The sequence below is a fragment of the Panthera leo genome, chromosome C2, assembly GCF_018350215.1.
Source record: "Panthera leo isolate Ple1 chromosome C2, P.leo_Ple1_pat1.1, whole genome shotgun sequence".
Lineage (NCBI taxonomy): Eukaryota > Metazoa > Chordata > Mammalia > Carnivora > Felidae > Panthera > Panthera leo.
Window position 1 is genome coordinate 68,400,286 of NC_056687.1, and position 22,404 is coordinate 68,422,689.

A 22,404-nucleotide genomic window follows, 5' to 3' on the forward strand; every position below is an offset into this window, starting at 1 on the left:
CAGTTTTTAAGAGTCTCTCATAGTTTGCCTCCTTCCCTCTCTGTATCCTTTTTTCCCACTTCCCCTCCCCTATGGTCTTCTGTTAAGTTTCTCAGGAAACAACTTAGTTTCTAATATAGCTGCCCCGCTGAGTCAATTGGGCCACCTCAAAAAGCTGCACCTGCCCTCTGCTCTGAAGCCCCAGCCCACAATTTGCCTTTCATTCACAGCTAGCTTCCAGATTTGCACAGGCTGGCTTCTCCCCAAGTGGGAGAAGCTAAGCTCCTATAGACCTTACTGCCCCTGGTTGCCGTTTGGCCACGGGAGAACCTTGACCATACCATTATGTGGCTTTCAATAATAGACTGCTATGATCTTTGGCGTGGACTTCACATCTCCTCTTATGTTGTCTTGCTTTGGTATTTCCGTCTCCAATCTCGGTGCCCTCCCTAGTTTTTATTTCTTCTCCCCTCCAGAGACCTGTGGATTTTGTCTGTGCCTGGCTAGATCTTGCTTGGGATGCTCATGGCCTAGTATTTTACTCTACTCCAGGATGAACCAACTCACAACATAGACTTTCTGAATTTGCACAGCTGAAAGGAAAACCCAGACGTGGCTGGATCCCGGTGACATGTGCAGTGTCCTAAGAGGACAAGTCTAAAACAGCCGGTCTGCCATCACCCCTGCAGAAGCACCAACTGCATGTGGCAGCAAAGCTTCGCAGGGAAAAGAACCAGCATGTGAGTCAGCAGCCTGGATTTGAATCCTGGCTCTTATATTCACTAACTGTGGGGACATGGCCAAATTTTCTGAGGCTTAGTTAGTCCTATAAAATAATAATTTAATTATAATAGTTAAGGCACAGAGTTGCTAGAAAAACAAAAAGAGTGCAAAGTAATTAGCATATAATAAACAAATGGTAATTGTTATTTTAAATCATTTTTATCCGTGTTAATAGTGACATTTCATAGTCCCCAGGAAATGGTTAAAGAGGAGGTATTGTTATACCACATGGTTAACTCCTCATTTCTGAAATAGGTTTTTCTCTTCACTGCATCTATCCTACAAGGTCACTGCTGTATGGGGGCGGTGAGGAAATGACGGATGTATTTATAGCTGTTAGGGAAACAGTATTTTGGATTTGGAGAACTTCCCCTACCTAAAACCCTCTCCTGTAATAAAAGTTTAAAGTCCTTTCCTTGCAGCTTACCTTTTTTTTTTTTTCTCCTTAAACTATAGCAGCAATGTCACATTGAGGTTTCTCTGTGCAAGCACCACTGTACTAAAACATAGATATTACTGAATTTTGGTTGGAGGGGAAATTATTTCTAAGTCATTTTTCCTATAGCCAAGAAGTATACAGTAATTAAAACATTATTTGTAAACAGGAATAAGAAATAATTTATAGCTTATGTGCGATCGTTTCCTTCTTTCATGAACTTACATATTTATGTGTTGAATAAAACCTATGAATACTAACTGGCTCTTTATTCCAGTAAATGAGACTGGTGGGGAGTGAATTGGAGAAGGAAAGTGTGGGGAGCATAATTGAAAAATAAGATGGAATGATGGATTTGAGATGCATGTCTGCCACTGAATCATTTTGTGACTCTAAATGAGTACAACACAGTCGTGCTCTGGTTCTCCACCTGGAAGATTATGATAATATAACTATCTGGAAAGTATGGCATGAGAGCCTATTTTTTTAAAGGGAGAACATCAAAAAGATTTTTGGACTTTTGGATCCAAACAGACACACATTAATAACGAAGGTCTAGGAAGCATTTTATTCTTGGTTAATGGAGGTTGTAATATTTGAAGCTACTTTATTTTTTTTTTAAGTTTATTTATCTTGAGAGAGAGAGAATGGGGAAGGGGGAGAGAAGTAGGGAGAGAGAGAGACAATCCCAAGCAAGCTCCATACTGTGGGTGCAGAGCCTGATATGGGGCTCAAACCCACAAACTGTGAGATCACGAACTGAGTCAAAATCAAGAGTCAGATGCTCAACCAACTGAGCCACTCAGGTACCCCTAAAAAAGCTACTTTAAATCCAGGATTTCATCAGACTAATAGTTATTCATAGATTGTTTTGGCAAAGAGACAGATGAATGGCAGTTTATAAAAGATGAAACACATTTTTCCAAGAAACATATAAAACAATTGCCATCCTCATTAATAATATCAAAATTATGAGCTTAACAATGAGGTAACCTTCCGCCCCCTCCCCACTATTCAAACTGGAAAAAATGAAACAGCTTGATGATACAAATCCAGCTTTGTTTGAGGATGTGGGAAAATTGCACACATTATTGGTTATGGTATAAGATAGTATAGGATTTTTTAGAGCAATCTGGCATGCCCTTTAACCAGGAAATTCTATTTCAAGGGATCTGTCCTACCTAAATACATCACATAGATGTACATTTGATGGTGTTTGTGATAGCAATATTTGTAATGGCATGAAAAGGGAACCTGAACATCCATTAATAGAAAGTGATTCAATAACTTACCATACATCCGTATTACCATCTGCCACTGTGAAAAAGAATGAAGTAAATCCACAGATAGTGACAGATGGGGTAGGAAGAGGGATTGTCCATGAAATATCATCAAGTTGTAGAACAAGATGTAGAATGTGATCTCATTTTTAAAAATTTTAACGTTTATTTATTATGAGAGACACAGAGCTTGAACAGGGGGGGGGAAGAGAAAGGGGGAGACACAGAATCTGAAGCAGGCTCTAGGTTCTGAGCTGTCAGCACAGAGCCCGATGCGGGCTTGAACTCACAAACTGTGAGATCATGACCTGAGCCGAAGTTGGTCGCCTAACCAAGTAAGCCACCCAAGCGCCCCTATGATCTCATTAAAAAAAAATTTTTTTTTTTACTGTTTATTTAATTTTGAGAGAGAGAGAGAGAGAGAGAGAGAGAGAGAGAGAGAGAGATTAGAAGTGGGGGAGGGGCATAGAGAGAGGGAGACACAGAATCCGAAGCAGGTTCCAGGCTCTGAGCTGTCAGCACAGAGCCTAATGCAGGGCTTGAACCCACGAACTGGGAGATCATGACCTGAGCCAAAGTCAGTCACTTAACCAACTGAGCCACCCAGGCGTCCCCAATTTCATTTTTTTAAAAAAAAGTTTGTGTGGAAGATACCCATTAAAATAGTAAGAGGAAGATTCTTTTAAAAAGGTTAAATGAGGGGTGCCTGGGTGGCTCAGTCGGTTAAGCGGCCGACTTCGGCTCAGGTCATGATCTCGCGGTCCGTGAGTTCGAGCCCCGGGTCGGGCTCTGTGCTGACAGCTCAGAGCCTGGAGCCTGTTTCAGATTCTGTGTCTCCCTCTCTCTGACCCTCCCCCGTTCATGCTCTGTCTCTCTCTGTCTCAAAAATAAATAAACGTTAAAAAAAAAAAGGTTAAATGATGACTTTTTTTTTAACTTTATGTCTAAAAAATTAAAATTTTATGTGTTTTTTTGTGAATGGGGAGCTAACTGTAACGAGCTAGTAACGAATTCGAGCTGTAACGAATCTATCATATAGATTCAAGCTAAACATTGTTTTGGAAAGAATGTATCACAGGTGATGTGCACTTCTTACTGCATCACATCAGGTGGCTGAGCTATAACATTTTACAGTCAATTGGGGATGTTCAGATTGACCTGGGATTAGAGTGGTAGCAACCTTTCCACTTCATTGGATGGGTGGGTTTTCCCCTTTGCAACTGAACGGTAATCTATGTGGTGTGTTTTGGCATCAGAAGAATGTCCTTTGTCCATCCACCACTCACCTCCTGACTTTACCACCTGGCTAATTTCTGCCTTAATCAATGTTTTCATTTGAGTTGAAAGTGATGATTTTATAAATCTGTCATCCCTTCTGTTATATTTATTTTTATTATTCTATTAAGCAGCGCTTTCTCTCATCAACTGGGACTACTTATTTACTCTGAAATACAGCTCCTTCTAGAAAAGTGGGATGTTTCCCCGTTTAATTACCATTTAAATGTTTGTCGACCACTTATAATTCTTTTGTGAATTATCTTTTTAGTGCCCTTGCCCATTTGCAATGGGCATGTTCCTAATTTTCTGTCTCTGTCTCTATCTCTCTCTCTCTTTTCATTTACATTCTAGTTAGTTAGCATATAGTGCAACAAGATTTCAGGAGTAGATTCCCTAGTGCCCCTTACCCATTTAGCCCATCCCCCTCCCACAACCCCTCCAGAAACCCTGTTTGTTCTCCATATTTAAGAGTCTCTCATGTTTTGTCCCCTTCCCTGTTTTTATATTATTTTTGATTCTTTTCCCTTAAGTTCATCTTGAAGTTTTGTATCTTAAAGTCCTCACATGAGTGAAGTCATATGATATTTGTCTTTCTCTGACTAATTTTGCTTAGCAAATACCCTCTAGTTCTATCCATGTAGCTGCAAATGGCAAGATTTCACTCTTTTTGATTGCTGAGTAATACTCCATTGTATATATATACCACATCTTCTTTATCCATTCATCCATCAATGGACATTTGGGCTCTTTCCATACTTTGGCTACTGTTGATAGTGCTGCTATAAACATGGGGGTGCATGTGCCCCTTTGAAACAGTATACCTGTATCTCTTGGATAAATACCTAGTAGTGCAATTGCTACGTTGTAGGGTAGTTCTATTTCTAATTTTCTGAGGAACTTCCATACTGTTTTCCAGAGTGGCTGCACCAGTTTGCATTCCCACCAGCAGTGCCAAAGAGATCCTCTTTCTCTGCATCCTCGCCAACATCTGTTGCTGCCTGAGTTGTTAATGTTAGCCATTCTGACAGGTGTGAGGTGGTATCTCATTGTGGTTTTGATTTGTGTTTTTCCCTGATGATGAGTGATGTTGAGCATCTTTTCAAGTGTCTGTTAGCCATCTAGATATAGTCTTTGGAGAAGTGTCTATTCATATCTTTTGCCCATTTCTTCACTGGATTATTTGTGTTTTGGATGTTGAGTTTGATAAGTTCTTTATAGATTTTGGATACTAACCCTTTATCTGATATGTCATTTGCAAATATCTTCTCCCATTCTGTTGGTTGCCTTTTAGTTTTGCTGATTGTTTCCTTCGCTGTGCAGAAGCTTTTTATTTTGATGAGGTATGTTGGCATTCTTTGTCATATGCTGCATATATTTCACTCACTTTGTTGCCTGAATTTTCATTTATTTGTTTTCATGTACAGACACTTTATACTTTGATGTGATCTTCTAATCCTTTTCTTTGTGGTTTCTTCATTGCTTTTATGCATAGAAACATTTCTTTATCTCAAAGCCAAATCAATCCTTATTTTCTTATAGCTATTTTATAGTTAGACATTTTTTTTTTACCATTCTAGAATGTGTTTATTTTTAAAACACTAAGGTTTATTTTTCTTTCTTTCTCTTTCTTTCTTTCTTTCTTTCTTTCTTTCTTTCTTTCTTTCTTTCTTTCTTTCTTTTAAGAATACATGCATTTACTATTATTCTGCCTAAAATCCTTCAGTGCCTTCCCATTGCCTGCAGGAAAAAGTCAAACTTGGTAGTTTGACATATCAGCTCTTTGAAGTCTGGCCTTTCTTTTTGCTTCATTTCCCATCCACACTGTAGCACTAGGAGATCACTTGCAGTTCCCTGAATTGTTAATGCTGTTCCACATGCGTATATCTAAATATCTAAATTCTCCATGCCCCACCACAGTTTGCCTGATACACTTTTCTTCTTCCTGTAAGTCTCCTCAAACATCACCCCTTTTTGTTAAACAAACTTTTTTTTTTTTTTTTGCTTCTCTCAAGCTCAGTCAGTTACCACTTTGTAATCCTCCCAGAACCTTTGGTTAGATTTTTATTGACTTTTAGCTTATTGCAATTAGCATTGTCATTATCATTGTCTGCCAGACTTCTTTACTGTAAAGTTCCTGGTTGTTCCATTGTTTAATAGGCAATTTGGGGAGATGTTTGGAGAATGGATAAATATCCTGTCCCTCATTCAACTTTTGACTAGTAATGTTGGCATTGGCATCTGTTCATGATTTTCTAACTCCATCACTCCTTTGGTGTTTATTACTTGGCATTCTACTATCAGGAAAAGCTTTCCCTCCTTATTTTTAAATGTGTTTATTTATTATTTAAATTTATGTGTATGGACTATGGAGTATTTGTTTAACTCATTACTTTTATTCCAGTCAATGCATTATAAAATATTACAATCACTGTTTAGATTGATGTTTATCATGTCCCAGACTGAATCTGTGGGAATTCCTTTAAGCTGGCTCCTATGTCCTGACATTCTTTGGTACTTCTTTGCTTTCTGACACAAGATGGTACAGGCTCACATTATTCCTTCTGTGCCTCAGGACTGAGATGAAATCCACCCCCCCCCCCCCCCCGCCCCCGCCCCGACCAAGATCTCTGGTTCCTTTCAGTGGAAATGGCACTATGTTCCTTTATTTTTAAGTAACTCCTTTATTTTTAAGTAACTTCCTTATTTTTAGATAACTCCCTTATTTTTAACTACCTTCTCTGATGTGAGGAAACTGGCTTGCATTATCCTCAATGTATTTACCCATTTGCTGAGGCCTAGAAAATGCAGAAAGTAGTTTTGGAATTGCTAAATAGACTTTAATATTTTTATGCTATTTTTTACTTTTGAGATAAAATTTATATACAATGAAATGCAAAAGTCTCAAGCATACCATTTAATGAGTTCTGAAAAATGCATACATCTCTGCAACCCAAACCCTTGTCAAGATAGAGTGCCCCTGGGTGGCTCACTCAGTTAAGCATCTGACTTCAGCTCAGGTCATGATCTCACAGTTCATGGGTTTGAGCCCTGCATCGGGCTCTGTGCTGACACATCAGAGCCTGGAGCCTGCTTTGGATTCTGTGTCTCCCTCTCTCTCTGCCCCTATCCTGTTCATGTTCTGTCTCTCTCTCTCTCTCTCTCCCTCTCTCAAAAATAAACATAAAACAAAGAAAAGTTCAAATTTCTTTAAAAAAAAGAGAGAGAACATTATCACCAACTCCGGAAAATTCCCTCATGCCCCTTTGTAGTCAACCCAGCCACTAGAGGCAACCATTTTATGATTTTCTTCTCACTACAGATTAGTTGTATTTGTTTAGAACTTCATGTAAATGGACAAATACAGAATGTACTTTTTAGTATCTGGTTTCTTTTGCTTAATGTTTTTTAAAAATTATTTTTACTGCCAGGACACCTGGGTGGCTTAGTCGGTTGGGTGTCCGACTTCGGCTCAGGTCATGATCTCACAGTTTGTGGGTTCGAGCCCTGTGTTGGGCTTTGTGCTGACTGCTCGGAGCCTGGAGCTTGCTTTGGTTTCTGTGTCTCCCTCTCTCTCTGTGTCCCTCCCCTGCTTGCTCTCTCTCTCTCAAAAATAAATAAAAACATGTTCAAAAATTAAAAAAAATTATTTTTATTGCCCAACATATGGTCTATCTTGGCTAGGAAAGAATGTGTACTCTGCTGTTGTTTGGTGAACCGTTTTATAAATATCAGTTGTGCCAAGTTGGTTGCTAATTCATGTCTTCTATTACCATATTGACTTTCTGTCTACTTGTTCTCACTTACTGAGGGAAAGTGACGAGATCTCCACCTATATTGTGGACTTGCCTACTTCTCCTTTCAGTTCTTCTATCCATCTTTGCTTTGTGTATTTGAAGCTCTGTTATTAGATGCATTTCTATTAGGATGTGTGCTTATTTTGATGAAATAAATCTCTTATCATTATAAAATATCCCTCTTTAACCTTGATAATATTCCTTGTTCTGAAGTTCACTTTGATACTAATATAACTACTTCACCTTTTTTTAAATTAGTGATTGGGGTTTTTTTTCTTTTTTTAAAAAAATGTTTATTTATTTTTGAGAGAAAGAGAGAGTAGAGAGAGAGGGGGGGCAGAGGATCCAAAGTGGGCTCTGTGCTGTCCCTGACGTGGGGCTCAAACTCACAAACTGTGAGATCATGACCTGAGCTGACGTTGGATGCTTAACTGACTGAGCCACCCAGGCAACCCTCTTTCTTCATTTTTTTTACTTTTAACTGATCTATGTCATTACATTTAAACTGAATTTTTTGTAGATAGCATATAGTTGGGCCTTGACTAATTTTTTAAATCCAATAAGACAATTTGCCTTTTAAAGCAGACCTTTTAGACCATTTGCATTTAATATAGTTTTCAATATGTGTTATGTGTAAATCAGTCATATAGGCTATTTGTTTTTCTTTTTAATTTTTTTATTATTTATTTTTTGAGAGACAGAGACAGAGAGCAAGCAGGGGAGGGGCAGAGAGAGAGGGAGACACATAATCTGAAGCAGGCTTTAGGCTATGAGCTGTCAGCACAGACAGTGAGAGTTCACTGCTGGCTCAAACTCATAAACTGTGGGATCGTGACCTGAACCAAAGTCAGATGGTTAACCAACTGAGCCACCCAGATGCCCAGGCTATTTGGTTTTTATCTATCTGTTCTTTGTTCCATTTTAACTCTTTTCTTGCTTTCTTTTCGATTGAGTATTTTATAGCATTCTGATTTTAATTCCTCTGTCGGCTGATTAAATTTTAAATACCTCTTCTTTTTCCTTGTAGTCATTTGTCTTACAATACATATCTTTATCACATTCTACCTTCAAATTATACCATTTCAAGTATGGTGTAAGAACCTTATACCAGTATCCCATATCCAGTCATAGTATCCTTATATCCAGTCTCCTTTTCTTTATATTGCTAATGTGTATTTTACTTCTTCATGTGATATAAACCTCACAAAACATTGTTACTGGTTTGTTTTTTTTTTTAAAGAGCTTAGGTAAGCCGATAGTGGCTAATTCTTTTTTTTTTAAGTTTTTTATTTATTTATTTATTTATTTATTTATTTATTTATTTAGAGAGAACGAGCAGGGGAGGGGTAGCGAGTGAGGGGGACAGCGGATCTGAAACAGGCTCTGTACTGACAGCAGAGAGCCCCATGTGGGGCTCAATCTCACAAACTGTGAGATCATGACCTGATCTGAAGTTGGACGCTTAACTGACTGAGCCACCCAGGCGCCCTGGTTACTGTGTTTGATTTAAATGATTATTTATATTTTAGAGAAAATTGTAAAAGAGAAAAGTCTTTATATTAACTCCCATATTCACCATTTCTGACAGTTTTTGTTTCTTTTGTGTAAATTCAAATTTCCATCTGGAATCATTTTTGTTTAATCTGAAGAACTTTCTTTAGCATTTGTTATAGTTCAGGTATGCTAGTAACAAATTCTCTCATCTTTTGTTTGTCTGAAAGTGCTTTATTTCACCTTTATTTTTTGAAATAATTTTTGCTGGATATAAAGTTCTAGATTGACAGAGGTTTTCTTTTAGGACTGTAAAGATTTTATTCTATCATATTCTGGCTTACATTCTTTCTGATGTGAAGTCAGTAGTAATTGTTGTCTGTTCCTTATATAGAATGTGGCTTTTTCTGTGATCTTTTCTAGTATTTTCTTTCTTTAAAAAATTTTTTTTAAACATTTATTTATTTTTGAGAGACAGAGAGAAACAGAACACAAGCTGGGGAGAGGCAGAGAGAGAGGCAGATACAGAATCAGAAGCAGGCTCCAGGCTCTGAGCTGTCAGCACAGAGCCCAATGCAGGGCTCGGATTCACAGAACCCTGAGATCATGACCTGAGCTGAAGTTGGATGCTTAACTGACTGAGACTGAGCCACCCAGGCGCCCCTAGTATTTTCTTTTAATTATTGATTTTTAACTGTGTGAGTATAGTGTGCTTTGGTAAGGATTTCTTTGTGTTTATCATTTTTGGGGTTGTTTTTCTTTCTTGGACCTATGGGTTTATATTTTTTATCAGTCTTAGAAAACTTTTATTATTTCTTCATATTTTAAAAAATTTCCTCTCCTGTCTTTCTGCATCTCCAGTTACACATATGTTAGATAACTAACATATGTATTGTTTTACAGGTTATTAAGGCTCTGTCCATTTTATTTTCAAGTTTACTTGTCCTTGCACTTTGTTATAGTTCATTCTTTTGAACAGTTTCTTTCTTCACAGATCTTTTCTTCTGCAGTGTCTAAGCTGCTTTTAAGCCCATCCAATGAAATTTTCATTTTGGATATTATATTTTACTACTCTAGAGGTTCTGATTCTTTTTTACAGTTTCCATTGTTTTAACTACATTTATGTCTTTCTTCAAATTCTTGATCACACTTATAACACCTGCTTTAAAGTTCCTATCTGCTAATTTCATCATCTTCACCATTTCTGGGTCTGTTTCTATTGACTGATTTTTCTCCTGTTCACATTTTCCTACTTCTTCACATATACAGTAATTTTTTATTGAATAATGGACATTATAGGTATTACTGGTTTGGTGCCTGGATTTTGTCTTTATTTAAAGATTAAGTTTCATTCAAGCAAGTAGTTAATTACTTGCAGATAAGCTTTTTCAGCTTTGTTTTGAATGTATAGGATAGCATTTAATCTTGGGCTAGTTTATTTTTAGCCTTCTCTCTAAAATGTGGCCTTTCTGAGGTATCCCTAGCAAATGCCCCAGGTGTTTAATAAGGTTTCTTCATTCCAATTGGTCAGAACTTGAATGTTTCTAAACTTTACTTAAGTTCTAGTAGTTGTTCAGCTTATAGTTCCCCCAGTAATTGTTATTTAACTAGCCTCATGAAGTCTATCCTTAAACCTACACTAAAGGTTCATGCAGACCCTTATGCGTATTTCTGGAGCTGTTTCTCTGATATTCTGCCCTGCAGATTTAAGTTGCCTGAATCTCTCCTAATTCCAACTTCTCTCTCCTCATTTTGCAAGAGAACTGTATTCCGTTTGGCTTTCTTCTATCCCGTGCTTAGGTAAATACCTCCAGAAATAAATCTAGGGAAACCTTTGGCCTCATCTTATTTGTTTTCCTTCTTTCCAGTATCACAGTCTTACTGTACCTATTGTCCAGTGTCTGAAAACACTTGTTTCATAGATTTGGTCCAGTTTTCTATTGTTTGTGATAGGAAGGTTATCTGGTACCAGTAACTTATTGATGGCTAGATCACCCATATCAGTTTTATTTATTTTTTTAAGATTCCACTTTTTTAAGTTATCTCTACACCCAACATGGCACCCAAAGCTCACAACCCTGAGATCAAGTGTTGCATGCTCTTCTGACTGAGCCCGCCAGATGCCCCACCCATAACATTTTAAAAATGTAAAATTTTTATTGAATAAAAAATATATATACTAAGGGGTGCCTGGGTGTCTCAGTCAGTTAAGCATCTGACTCTTGATTTCAGCTCAGGTCATGATCTCATGGTTCTTGAGTTTGAGCCCCACGTTGGGCTCAGTGCTGATAGCATGGAGCCTGCTTGGGGGATTCTCTCTCTCCCCCTGTCTTTGCCCCTCCCCTGCTTACACACACACACTCTCTCTCTCTCAAAAAAAAATACATATATATATAATACATACTGAAAAATTGCATAAATCTTAAGTGTATAGCTTGATGAATTTTCATTAATTGGACTTACTGGTGTAATTAACACCCAGATCAAGAACAACAGTATTAGAACTCCAGGAGCCCCCTTAGTGGCCCTTTTTAAATTTAATAATACTTAAAGGTAACCAATATCCCAACTTCTATTACCATATATTATTTTTGTCTGTTTCTGACTATTATACAAGTAGAATAATATAAAAAACAACTTTTGTGTCTGGCTTCTTTTATTCAATTTTATGACTGTGAAATTCATCCATGTTTTGTGTGTAGTTGTAAAATGTTCATTCTCTTTCCTGTGTGCTATTCCACTATATGAATATTCTAAAATTTGCTCATCCTGTTAACATTCTTATATATGTCTTTTGGTTAACATATGAATACATTTCTATTGCACATATACTTATAAGTGGAATTACTGGGTTAACCCATTCCAACAACCACCAAACTTATATAATTAGTCTAGCCATTTCTTCTGACCTCCAGACTTAAACATCCAAATCTGTTTGACACCTCATTTATAAGCATCTCAAACTTGTATCCAAAACCATTTGCTCCTCTATGTTCCCTGAATCAGTAAAAGCCTTCTTAATCCATCTAGTTACTTAGGGAGTCATTCTTAATGCTCCTCTTTTTTTTCTCTTCCCAGAAAATCAATCCATTATCAAGTCCTTAGATTCCACCTCTCATTTATACATGTCCTGAAATTATCTAACTCTCACTGTCTCTACTGCCATTACCCTAGGTTAAGCCACCATCATCTCTAGCCTTGACTAATGTAACTGCCCCTAAACTGGCCTTTCAGCAACACCTCCTGACCTTCTCCAAACTATTCCCCACAAATAGCCTGAGTGAGCTTTTAAATATGTAAATCAGATTCTACTTAACATTTTATATTAGCTGCCCATTAACCTTAGGATACATTCCAAAATACAGTCTAAAATCTATTATGTGGCCAATAAGAGCTTGCATGGTCTGGCCTCTGTCTCATCTCAGCCCAAGCTTGCTCCCTTCGTTTCAACCACATTGACTTCCTTTCATTTCTAGAACAAACCAATTTCTTTCATGCCCCAACCACCTAACACTTAATGTTCTTTTGGCCTGAAACATCCTTTAAGGTTGTTTCATATACCTGGAACTTAAAAGACATTTCTTTAAAAATATCTTCCCTGATAGTCCAAAATTAATTCATCATCACACCCACTAGTTTTTCTTCATAGTACTGATCACAATTTATAATTATGTAATGATTTATGCTTTAACATCTCTTGCTCCTGTTACACTTTAGATTCCATTCAGTGTTATGTTCTTTCCTGTAATCCAATGCCCAACACCGGGCTTGGCACGTGATACACAGTCATCAAGTGTTTATTTAATAATGCATGTCCAGGCAAAGGGTGAAAGGGGCCGTAGGGTCTGCATCTGGCATTTCTTTGCCAAGGTTAGGTGCCTGCTTGTGTGGTGATAGATGGGACAAGTCCTTTTCTTGCTCACTCAGAGGGGGCTTTTCCCCCCGCTCCTTGGATAATGTTTGCTGTGTGGCCGCGTGAGAGACGAACTGACTCCAGATACCGGCGACCAGCAGGAGAGATTAGCTTCATTTGTGAAGGACAACATTAGCTGTCACCAGAGGACTTTGCAACGTCTTGGCGCAGGTGCGTGAAAAGCTGCCAATCTTTCCTGGAACGGGGCGGGACAAGCTCGGACCTGGGGAGGGGGCGGGCCAATGTGTCTTCCCACAGACCCTGATTGGCCTGGGCGGGCCGAAGGGAGGGGGCGGGGCTTGATCCCGCCAGGCGCCAGCCACGTTGGACGTGGGGCTGCCCCGAGGAAAGGCCACTCCCTGGCCCCATAATGCACTGCGGGCGCGTCACTTGGAGCGGCGGGTCTCGGCTCGACAGGTACGACCTGGCCCCTCCCAGTTCTCGTTCCTCAACCCTCTTAGGGTCGCTCAAGATTGGGTCCGTTCGCTCTCCCTCCCTCCCGCCACGGCTGTGACCCTCGCCCTCGCGACTACAGACCTCCCGAGCAGGAACCCAGCGCGTGCCTTGGGGGGCGGGAGCCGGGTGGTTGGAGCTGCGGAGCATTGGAGGGGTGGGATTGCGGGGACTTCTTCCCCTTCAGCTTAACGGGGCTGTGGGGTCGCGCGAGTGGCAGTTGCCCCTTGGCTGACCTGTCTTGGGTATGGGACTGCTCAGGCAGGGGACCCCGGGTGAGGGACAGTCCCTGTGGGCTGCCAGCAGTGGGGGGCATTCCCTGGCGTCCAGTTGCTAGAAACACGGCCATCTACCTAGGCTACTTAGGTGGACCAGAGAGCTTGATGTGGCATTTCCTATTTTTTAAAAACAGGGTGGGATTTGAACTAGTGGCTTACTTCGCGTTCAGTGGGGTTTTAATGAGCATTGAGCCCAGAGATTTGACCTCGTTGGCCAAAGAAGCCTCTTAAGGCCCGTTAGTGGCACTTTGGGTGCAATGTGGCTTATAGGAGACCTGAGCAATTGGCTCCACAGATGTAAGAGGGCTCCAAAATAGGAGGCCGAGCCCCAGCTGGCTTGAATCTCTCTGCCAGCGAAAACAACTTTGGACTTTTCTCCTCAGTTTCCTGGATCACCCTCTTGGGGGCAGTTGGAGAGCTTGAGAACCAGTCCCTCCTATGCCTGTACAGCCAAGGCAAAGTCCAGGGCTAAAGTGTCAGCCACCAGACGCGAGATGTAATCCCATCTCACAGGTGGAACAATCACTTTTCTACATTCTGAATTTGCTCACGTGCTGAGATTATAAGGAAGTAGTACTTGAAACAGTACCAACACTTTCCATTATTGAAGGTTGTATTTCAGTATTTGATATGTGTGATCATGCCCTAAATTAATGGGATATCTGGACATTTCTTATGTTGAGAACCATGATAACCAATTTAGTACCTTTGTGTGTGTGTGTGTGTATGAATTGATTTTTTAAAAAATCTATGTTTTATATCGATGTTTAAAAGAAGCCTAGGTCTTTTCAAAGGGGTGCCTGTGACTTTCCAAATACCTGAGTAAGAAACTTGAAAACGTTGTGAGGCAGTATCTCATAGGGTGGTTAGAGTTAGGCCTGGATCTAAATCTGTCACTTGCGAATTTAAGAATTGAATAAATTTCTTAACTTTTCTGAGCTTGAATATCCTCAAAGGAAAAATGGAACTGATAGTACCTATCTCATAGGTTATTGGAAGGCTTAAATCAGGTAGTATATAAAGTGCCTGATAATTAGAGGGCAGTCAGTAAATTAATAATAAGAAGCAATATTGCACTTTCAGTCTTCAAGGTGATGTTTCAGGTTCTTTATGTAGCTCTGTAAGGTAGATACTATTAGTGTCTTTAAAATAATCCTAGCAGATACGTGCTATTAGTGACCACAATGTATAGGTGAGCAAATTGAATACAGAAAGGCAAAGCTTGCCCAAGTTTACAGTTAGCACATGGTGGAGCCAGTTTTTGAACCCAGGCACTTGTTCCAGACTCCATCCTGTTAACTGTTATACTGCCTCTTACAGAAAATGTAAGGTGGTCTTTTATTATTTCAAAGAGTAGCTAGAAAGCTTCTGTATCACTGGCTTCTTGCTCCTTGCTGGTTTAAGGAGACTGATGTAGCACAGTGATACAGAGATACAAGATACTTAAGTTTAAGCACCAGTTCTGCTGTATATTCGTAGTGACATTGAGAAAGGGACCTTCAGTTTCCTCATCTGTAAATGGAGATTATACCTACCTCACTGTTGGGGACTCACAATTTGTGCATGTATTGAGGGCCCTGTTCCTAGATATGGGTATTTACTCTGGAGCCTGAGGTCTTATACATACTTTGTAGTACAAGCACCTATAATAGTATTGAAGGCTTCTGGTAAGGTGGGGGCATAGGCAAAGCCATAAAATAAATTCTGGTTGTCCTTGGCACTCTTTCCCCTTTTCCTCTTTTAAGTTCTGTCTTTCAAGTGTCTTTCTGTTAACCTATGGCTGTTGAGTCCTTCCCTTTTCACTCAGTCTTGCTCCCACCCTGTGTGCCATAATTAGTATAGCTTTCTCCCCCCAAAACCCCTGCCCCCATTTCCACAGATCTCAGCCAGCATTTTCAATGAAATATGTACCAAGGGAGTGTTTCCCATGCAAGATAATTTGAGTATAAGCAGATGAACATTAAATAATTTCCCAAAAAATTAAACACACACATTTGGATGAAACAAAAAAAAAATTCTCTAAATTAGAAAAATGTAACACCTCAAAACTGATTTCACAGATATTATTGCTAAGGATAGGGCAAAAAAATAAGTCAGTTGAAAGGCTGCTTTAGGTAAATAATAGTACAAGTGCAATGTAGATATAAGAATTCTGAAAAGGATAGTTGGATAATTAAGTTTGGGAAATAATGAACTTAAAATATGAGTGGTTAACGCAATATGAAATGTTTTTACCTATTATGAAAGCATCTTGTTGAAAGTAGATATAAAATATACTTCTGTATTGGATTTTGTTAATTACTTTTTGAGAAATTGCCTTCCTGGTGGCCCACAGTCATTACCCCACAAGGTTCTGAAGAAGAGATCAGCCTCTAGGTAAATGTTTTCCCAGACCTACCTAGATTCTAATTTGGGCTTTTTCCTTTAGCAGTTGCTCTTGAGGAAAGGATATGCAGGTCAGTACCCAAATCCCTATGAGTTTTCTGCTATCTAAAGACAGATTTTTTTCAGGGTTAAAGGTGAGGGAAAATGGATCATGCTAAAAATATACCTATGGCCCTGATAAAACTACTATTGCCCTGAATCTCCCCATGCAAATGTTAACCTCTTGATTTCCTTGGTTCCTCCCAACGCTTCCTTGGTTTCCCGACCACCACTGTGCCTAGACTCTAAAGGTACTCTAACCTTAGCTTGGTCTTCATGTGGGTGGATACCTTTTTCTACTATCATAATCCAGATGAGATTGGAGTGTTTTTCTTTTTTTAAGGAACTGCATTAAGAATCCAAGATAGAAAGAGAAGGGAGGTATTAGTTGATAGAGGAGAGATTGCTTATCCTAAAGTGATTGAAGTCCATCTACAAATTAGTTAAGCCTGACATTATTCATTGGACAGTCATACTAGTTTCTTTTGTTAGTTCACTGGTTTGGATGTTAGGCCAAATGACTCTGGGAGGAAGAGATTTAACTTTTTCTCTTCAGAAGAATCTTATCTACTAATAGAAGCAATTTTCTGACAACCTTTTAAGAATTTTGACAGGGACTATCAGTGCTGTGTTGTGCTTTTGGTTACAAGCCCAAATGTATTAGGAGTATCTGAAATGCAGGTTTGTCTAACAATGGTTTTCTAATTAGCTAAGTGGTGGTCAACACAGGTTGTGTTGTGTTTGCTCTTTTCATCTATTGATGATTCTTGGGGGTAGGAATAGCCTTTGGCATAGTCCCTGGCATTTGGTATGTACTCAATAAATGTTTGTTAAGTGAATGGAATTTGCAGGTTGGTATTTGTTTCTCAGTATATGTTAGGAAATATGAATCATATCTTTCTGTTTTTAATTCATAAAAGAGTAACTGACAATTACATGAAAATTGCCACTCTGTAATAAAGATTATTCTTAATATTTCTGTTGAGATCCTAGACAGATCAGGCATAAAATAATACAGTCTAGTTTTAAATACTAAGAATATAGGTGTTTGGAAAACTAGAAGTCACAGCCCTGCTCTCATGTTGATTCCCCGAGTACTTATTGTGTTGCAGTAAACTTTGGGAAGAAAACATTTTATGTTTAAATAATACATGCCTAAAGGTATGAAGTAAGACATTTTCCTACTTTCTTATTCTTAAGCTAAATATCATAATTATGGTTTAATAAGCAAAACATAGTAACAGTTTTTAATAGGGGTTTTTAGTTTAGATATCATCCTTTGAGGGAACCCAGCTTTCTCTTGCTACTGCTTTTAGAAAAGGAAAGAAACTGATTGAATAGAAAAAAATAATTTGAATATGTCATGTTGGAACTTTTGTTGGAAGATCCCATTATGGTAAAGGGTAATTTAATTTCTGTTGGGTTTTTTTTTTTTTTTCATTTTAAACGAATGGAGGAGAAAAATATTAAAGAGTAAGAACATGTTAATACCTGTCTATTCCTCTCATTTCCCCATGAAAAGATGATGCATTAACTTTGTTATTTGGGTTAATGTTTCTAGTCAATTACCATCATGAATGGATAGTCACATTTTGACTTTACATAGCAACAAAAGCTAGGAGCTGTAGTACTAATTTCCAGATTCGGTACCAGATTGGTTTTCTGCGACATTTTAAAATATTCTAACTAACTCAGTTTTTCATTTTTGGAATGAGATAGTCTTGACCTATCTGAACAGGGCAGGTAAGGGTTAATTTAGTCCCTGAGATACAATATCTTGAAAAAAGCTATGAAATTGTTAGCAAATTTTTCAGTGTTCACCGTTGCCCCTACTGCTAGCAAAGCAGTATTTAGTAGCATTATGCTCTGAAGGCCTGTCAGGAAAGAGTTATCACTTAATTTCAGACTGTGAACATGTTTTAATTTAGTGTTTTTGAAAGTATGATCTGTAGAAACTAAACATAGCATTTACATGGGAATTTGTTAAAAATGGAAGATTCTCAAGCTCCACCCCACAGTCAATGGATCAGAATTTGGGGGTGGGAGGAGGTTCAGAAATCTGCCTTTCTGACCAAGCTTCCAATAGTTTTTATACAAGCTAAAATTTGAGCAGTATTATATATCTTAAATCTAAGTTTCCGTTTACCTGATTTCTTTCAGACCTGGCCTGTGAAGTCCTTTTATCTATTTTTATGAAGCATGATCAGAATATAATAAAAGAGACCATTATGATTTTCTGGTATAAAGAGATTGAGAGCAGTATTAAAACCACTATTCCTTTAGCTTTAAGATTTACTATGAATATTTTTTTTCTTATTATAAAGGTAATATATGGCCATTGTGGGATATTATGAAAATTTAGGAAATTATAAAATAACAATCACACATAATCCTGTTTTCTGGAGATAAGCATTATTATAATTTTGGCATGTTTCCTTCTAATATCTATTTCTCCATTTATCTCTCCCTTCTTTTTGTCTTTATGGAAAACAACATTTGCAGTTTTTATCCTGCTTTTTTCCTAATATAAGGATTTTACCACATTATTAAGCTGTTTTTTACAAACATAACTATTGTGCTTTATATTCCATCATAGGGATGTATTATAATTAACCATTTCTTTTATTGTTGGATGTTTAGATTGTTTTTGGCAATTTCTATGAAAGAATGTCTTTCTGTTTAAAATGTCTGAATCTGATTACTTCCGTTAGGATAGGGTTATATATTGTGGTCAAAGGGCATAAATATTTTTAAACTCTGTTGAATATCACCAAATTAGTTTGAGTAAATATTTCAATATTTACCTCTGTAGATACTTACGAGAACACCAGAAAGAAGCAAGTATTATTTTTTAAAAACTAATTTATTAAGGAAAGTGTAGTATGTCATTGTTTTAATTAGTATATCTTTGATTATTAGTGAGGCGAATAGTTTTTTTATCTAACCCAAATTGTTCATTTTGTTTCAGGTCTTCTCTGCTGGTTGAAATGTCTATGATTTTATCTGCATCAGTCATTCGTGTCAGGGATGGGCTGCCACTTTCTGCTTCTACTGATTATGAACAAGGCACAGGCGTGCAGGAGTGCAGGAAGTATTTTAAAATGCTCTCGAAGAAACTGGCTCAGCTTCCTGATAGATGTACACTGAAAACTGGACATTATAACATTAAGTAAGACTTCAGTTTGCTCTCTTTACCGAGTGGTTGCCATCCGAATGAAATTTAAGTGGTTGCAGTAAAAATCAGTGAGTGATTAGGAAAGTGTGTTCAAGTCAAGAATCACGTGGTTCTGAACTTATACAAAGCAGTAGTCATGTCATTGCCCCTTTTGCAGTTTATCTGTGTTTAAATCTGGCTTTAGAAATTTTTATAGTTTTGTAGATCGAAGGTATTTTATAAGTTGGTCACTAGGTTATTTATTGGTGTTCTTACATGCCAGGCAAACTGTAATGGGAAATACAAAAAAATGTACATGATACTTTACCTCAAAGAACTTAAGAAGTTTACATTCTAGTGAGAGAGGATAGCACTCATCTGTATTTATTGTATATAAAGATGGTAACACTGGGTGATGGGGTAGAGTGACTTTATGGTAGTCTAGGGCTTCTCTGAAAAGGCAATATTTGAGCAGAGACCTAAAAGATGAGAAAAAAGATGGTCGTGTGAAGGATGCTGTGGTTAAAGAACAAGGCAGAGTAATAGCTAGTGCAGAAGACCTTTGATATTGATGAAGGGATGGAAAGAAAACCAGAGATGCTGAAGCAGTATGGACAATTAATACAGTGGTGGCAGAAGCTGAGGTCAGAAAGGTAGGAATGGGACAGGTTACATAGAGCATTCTAGGCTGTGATAAAGAGTTTGGATTGAGTCTAATGTAATAGGAAGCCCGCTGGAGAGTTATGTAATGTGGTTTTGGCTTTGAGTAGATCATCCTGGCTGCTGTATGGAGAATGTGCTCTAAAGGAGAAAGAGTAGAAGCAGAGAGATCATTTAGGAAACTCTTAAAGCAGTTCATTTAGAGGTGATGGCTTATAACTTGAATGACAGTGATAATGATGAGAAATGGTTGGATTGGGGCTATATTTTGGGAGTAGCACCAACAAATCTTCCTAATGGATTGTAGTGGGATGTGAGGAAAAGAGAATAATCAAGAGTTGCCTCTAGATTTTTGGCCTAGAGAATGTCCATAATTACTTGGCTAATGGGGCTGAAATGAGTAAGATTGGAGAGTGTATGTTTTTTGGTAAAAATCAAGAGTTCTGTTTGGACATGTTAAGTCTGAGATGCCCAGTAGATATTCAGGAGGCACTGTCAGGTAGGCAGCTGGATGTGTAAGTCTGACATTTAGTGAAGAAGGACAAGTATGGAGATTTAGATTTGGGGGTCAGCTTATTTATAATTAAATCCATGGTAATAGATAAGAACCCCTTGGGGAGCATGCACATGAAACAGAGGCAATTAACTCTTCAGAAGTTTGACACTGATTTTGCATACAGAAAGAAATCAGATAAGGACAGGGTCCACAAGGATATAATTAAGAGAGGGCTTCATTTTTGAGATGAGACACGAGCCATGTCCTGAAGAATTCATAAGATTTGGTTAAGGCAGAGAAGAGGGTGTTTCAGGTGTAGAGAGGAAAGGCAGAGTGAGTAAAGAATGACTTAGCACTGGGAGTACATTCACCCATTTGACCTGGTGTAGTGAATGGTGATTTAGGGATAGTTATGGGAAATGTCAGATAATTAGTGTGAGGCCAGATCCTGGATTTCCCTGAAAGTTCAGACTGAGGGATGTCACTTTGATGTAATAGGTTAAAAGAAGCTGTTATTGCAGGTTTGAGGGAAGTGACTTGGTAAAAAACAATGCTGAGGCAGTGAAGTGGAAAGTCTGAGAAAGAGATTAACTTATAATTGGGGCCTGAACTAATAAGATGTAAGTGCAAATGGAAAAGAAAAATGCCAACCACAGAGACACTTCAAAAGAAGAAATGGTCAATGAGCCTGATAAGATGGAATACCAGAGATGAAGAGATGGAATACCAAAGATGACTTAAACCTTGGAATTGGACACAAAGAGGTCTTTGGAAAGGGTTAGGCTAGGCACTATCTTGGGTATTTTACATGAGGTTGTGACTAGGCAGTCCATTGAGATGGGTAGAGATTTTGGAATCATTCACATAGAAGTTGAAACTGTGAGGGTAGAAATGCCCACTGAGTTTCTGAGATGCCCAGAATAGACCCTTACAGAATGTCCATAATTATTTAGATCACCTGGATAATGGTAAGATCATTGAATTGGGTTTTCAAAGGGTTTAACTGGAAAATGTGGTGGTGGTGATGGTTAAAATATATTTAAAATGATGTCTAACCTATTTTTGTTTTATGGAGAGAAACTGGAAACATTTTAATATTCTGTTTAATAGGCTCTTTTAGTACCGTTGGTCATTATTCTGAGTTTCAGTTGATATTATATAGTATAGTAGACACATGTCAGAATTATAGAAGATCGTTTGAATGCATATGAATTCTGGCAGATATCCTGGACTTTAAAGAACAGCTTTTTTTTTGCAAGTGGGTTTTCTTTCTGTATTCTCTTCAAAGTATAGTATCATGTAGTAAAATTTTAACACTCCTCCAATACTGTTTTGAGTTCTAGATTTTGTATTATTTCTTTGTACCTCATCTTATTCCACAAAGGATGTGAGGCAGTTTACAAAAAAATATAATAATTCAAGAGCACAGGAAAGAGAATCACATAAAGGTAGAGATAAAGATAGGAGAATAATAAACTGAAGTAACATTTCCTTCTGGAGATGCAAACTGCATAGTCCATTCATTTGTTGAAAAGGACTGCAAATATTGCCCTGAGCTTCCTTATGGCCAAAACAAAGGAGGAGGATGAATCATTTACAGGCTACAGTGTCCAGGGGATAAGAACATTGCTCTTCATGTTACTGAGACCTGATGTATGTAAAGAGGGACAGCATTTGGATAGCATTCTTCCAGCAGCCATAACAATGAGCTTATGATTTTTCTTACAATATTCCTCAGTGTAAGCAAATGACATAATGCAAAAAGCAATTTTATGAGAGAGAGTTTATGACTGAGATGAATCAGCAGTGGTCTAATCTGGCCTGATCTGACAATTTTGAAATGTCTAAAGGAATAAATAGATTACATGGCCTTCAGAACCACACCTAGAAAAGCCTATATGCACATTATTTTTGTAACCAAGTTTTTTAAAAGGATTGAATAGTAGATAAGTTTAATTCTAACTCTTGACAAGAACCTGGGTTTT

General features: G+C 38.1%; 1 protein-coding gene across 8 annotated transcripts in view; it reads left to right on the plus strand.

The window, feature by feature from the left end:
* The first annotated feature begins 13,324 nt into the window (after nt 1-13,324).
* SEC22A (SEC22 homolog A, vesicle trafficking protein) overlaps nt 13,325-22,404 on the plus strand; it is an 84,541-nt gene continuing 75,461 nt past the window's right edge. For 2 of the 8 annotated variants that reach the window (XR_006193230.1, XM_042903840.1), the window contains exons 1-2: nt 13,325-13,371; nt 19,078-19,278. Coding sequence is in view for 7 of the 8 variants with exons in the window: in XM_042903840.1 (XP_042759774.1) it covers nt 13,325-13,371; nt 19,078-19,278 (248 nt within the window). In the remaining variant the exon portion in view is untranslated. The other 6 variants (XM_042903842.1, XM_042903843.1, XM_042903845.1 and 3 more) reach the window with 6 other exon arrangements.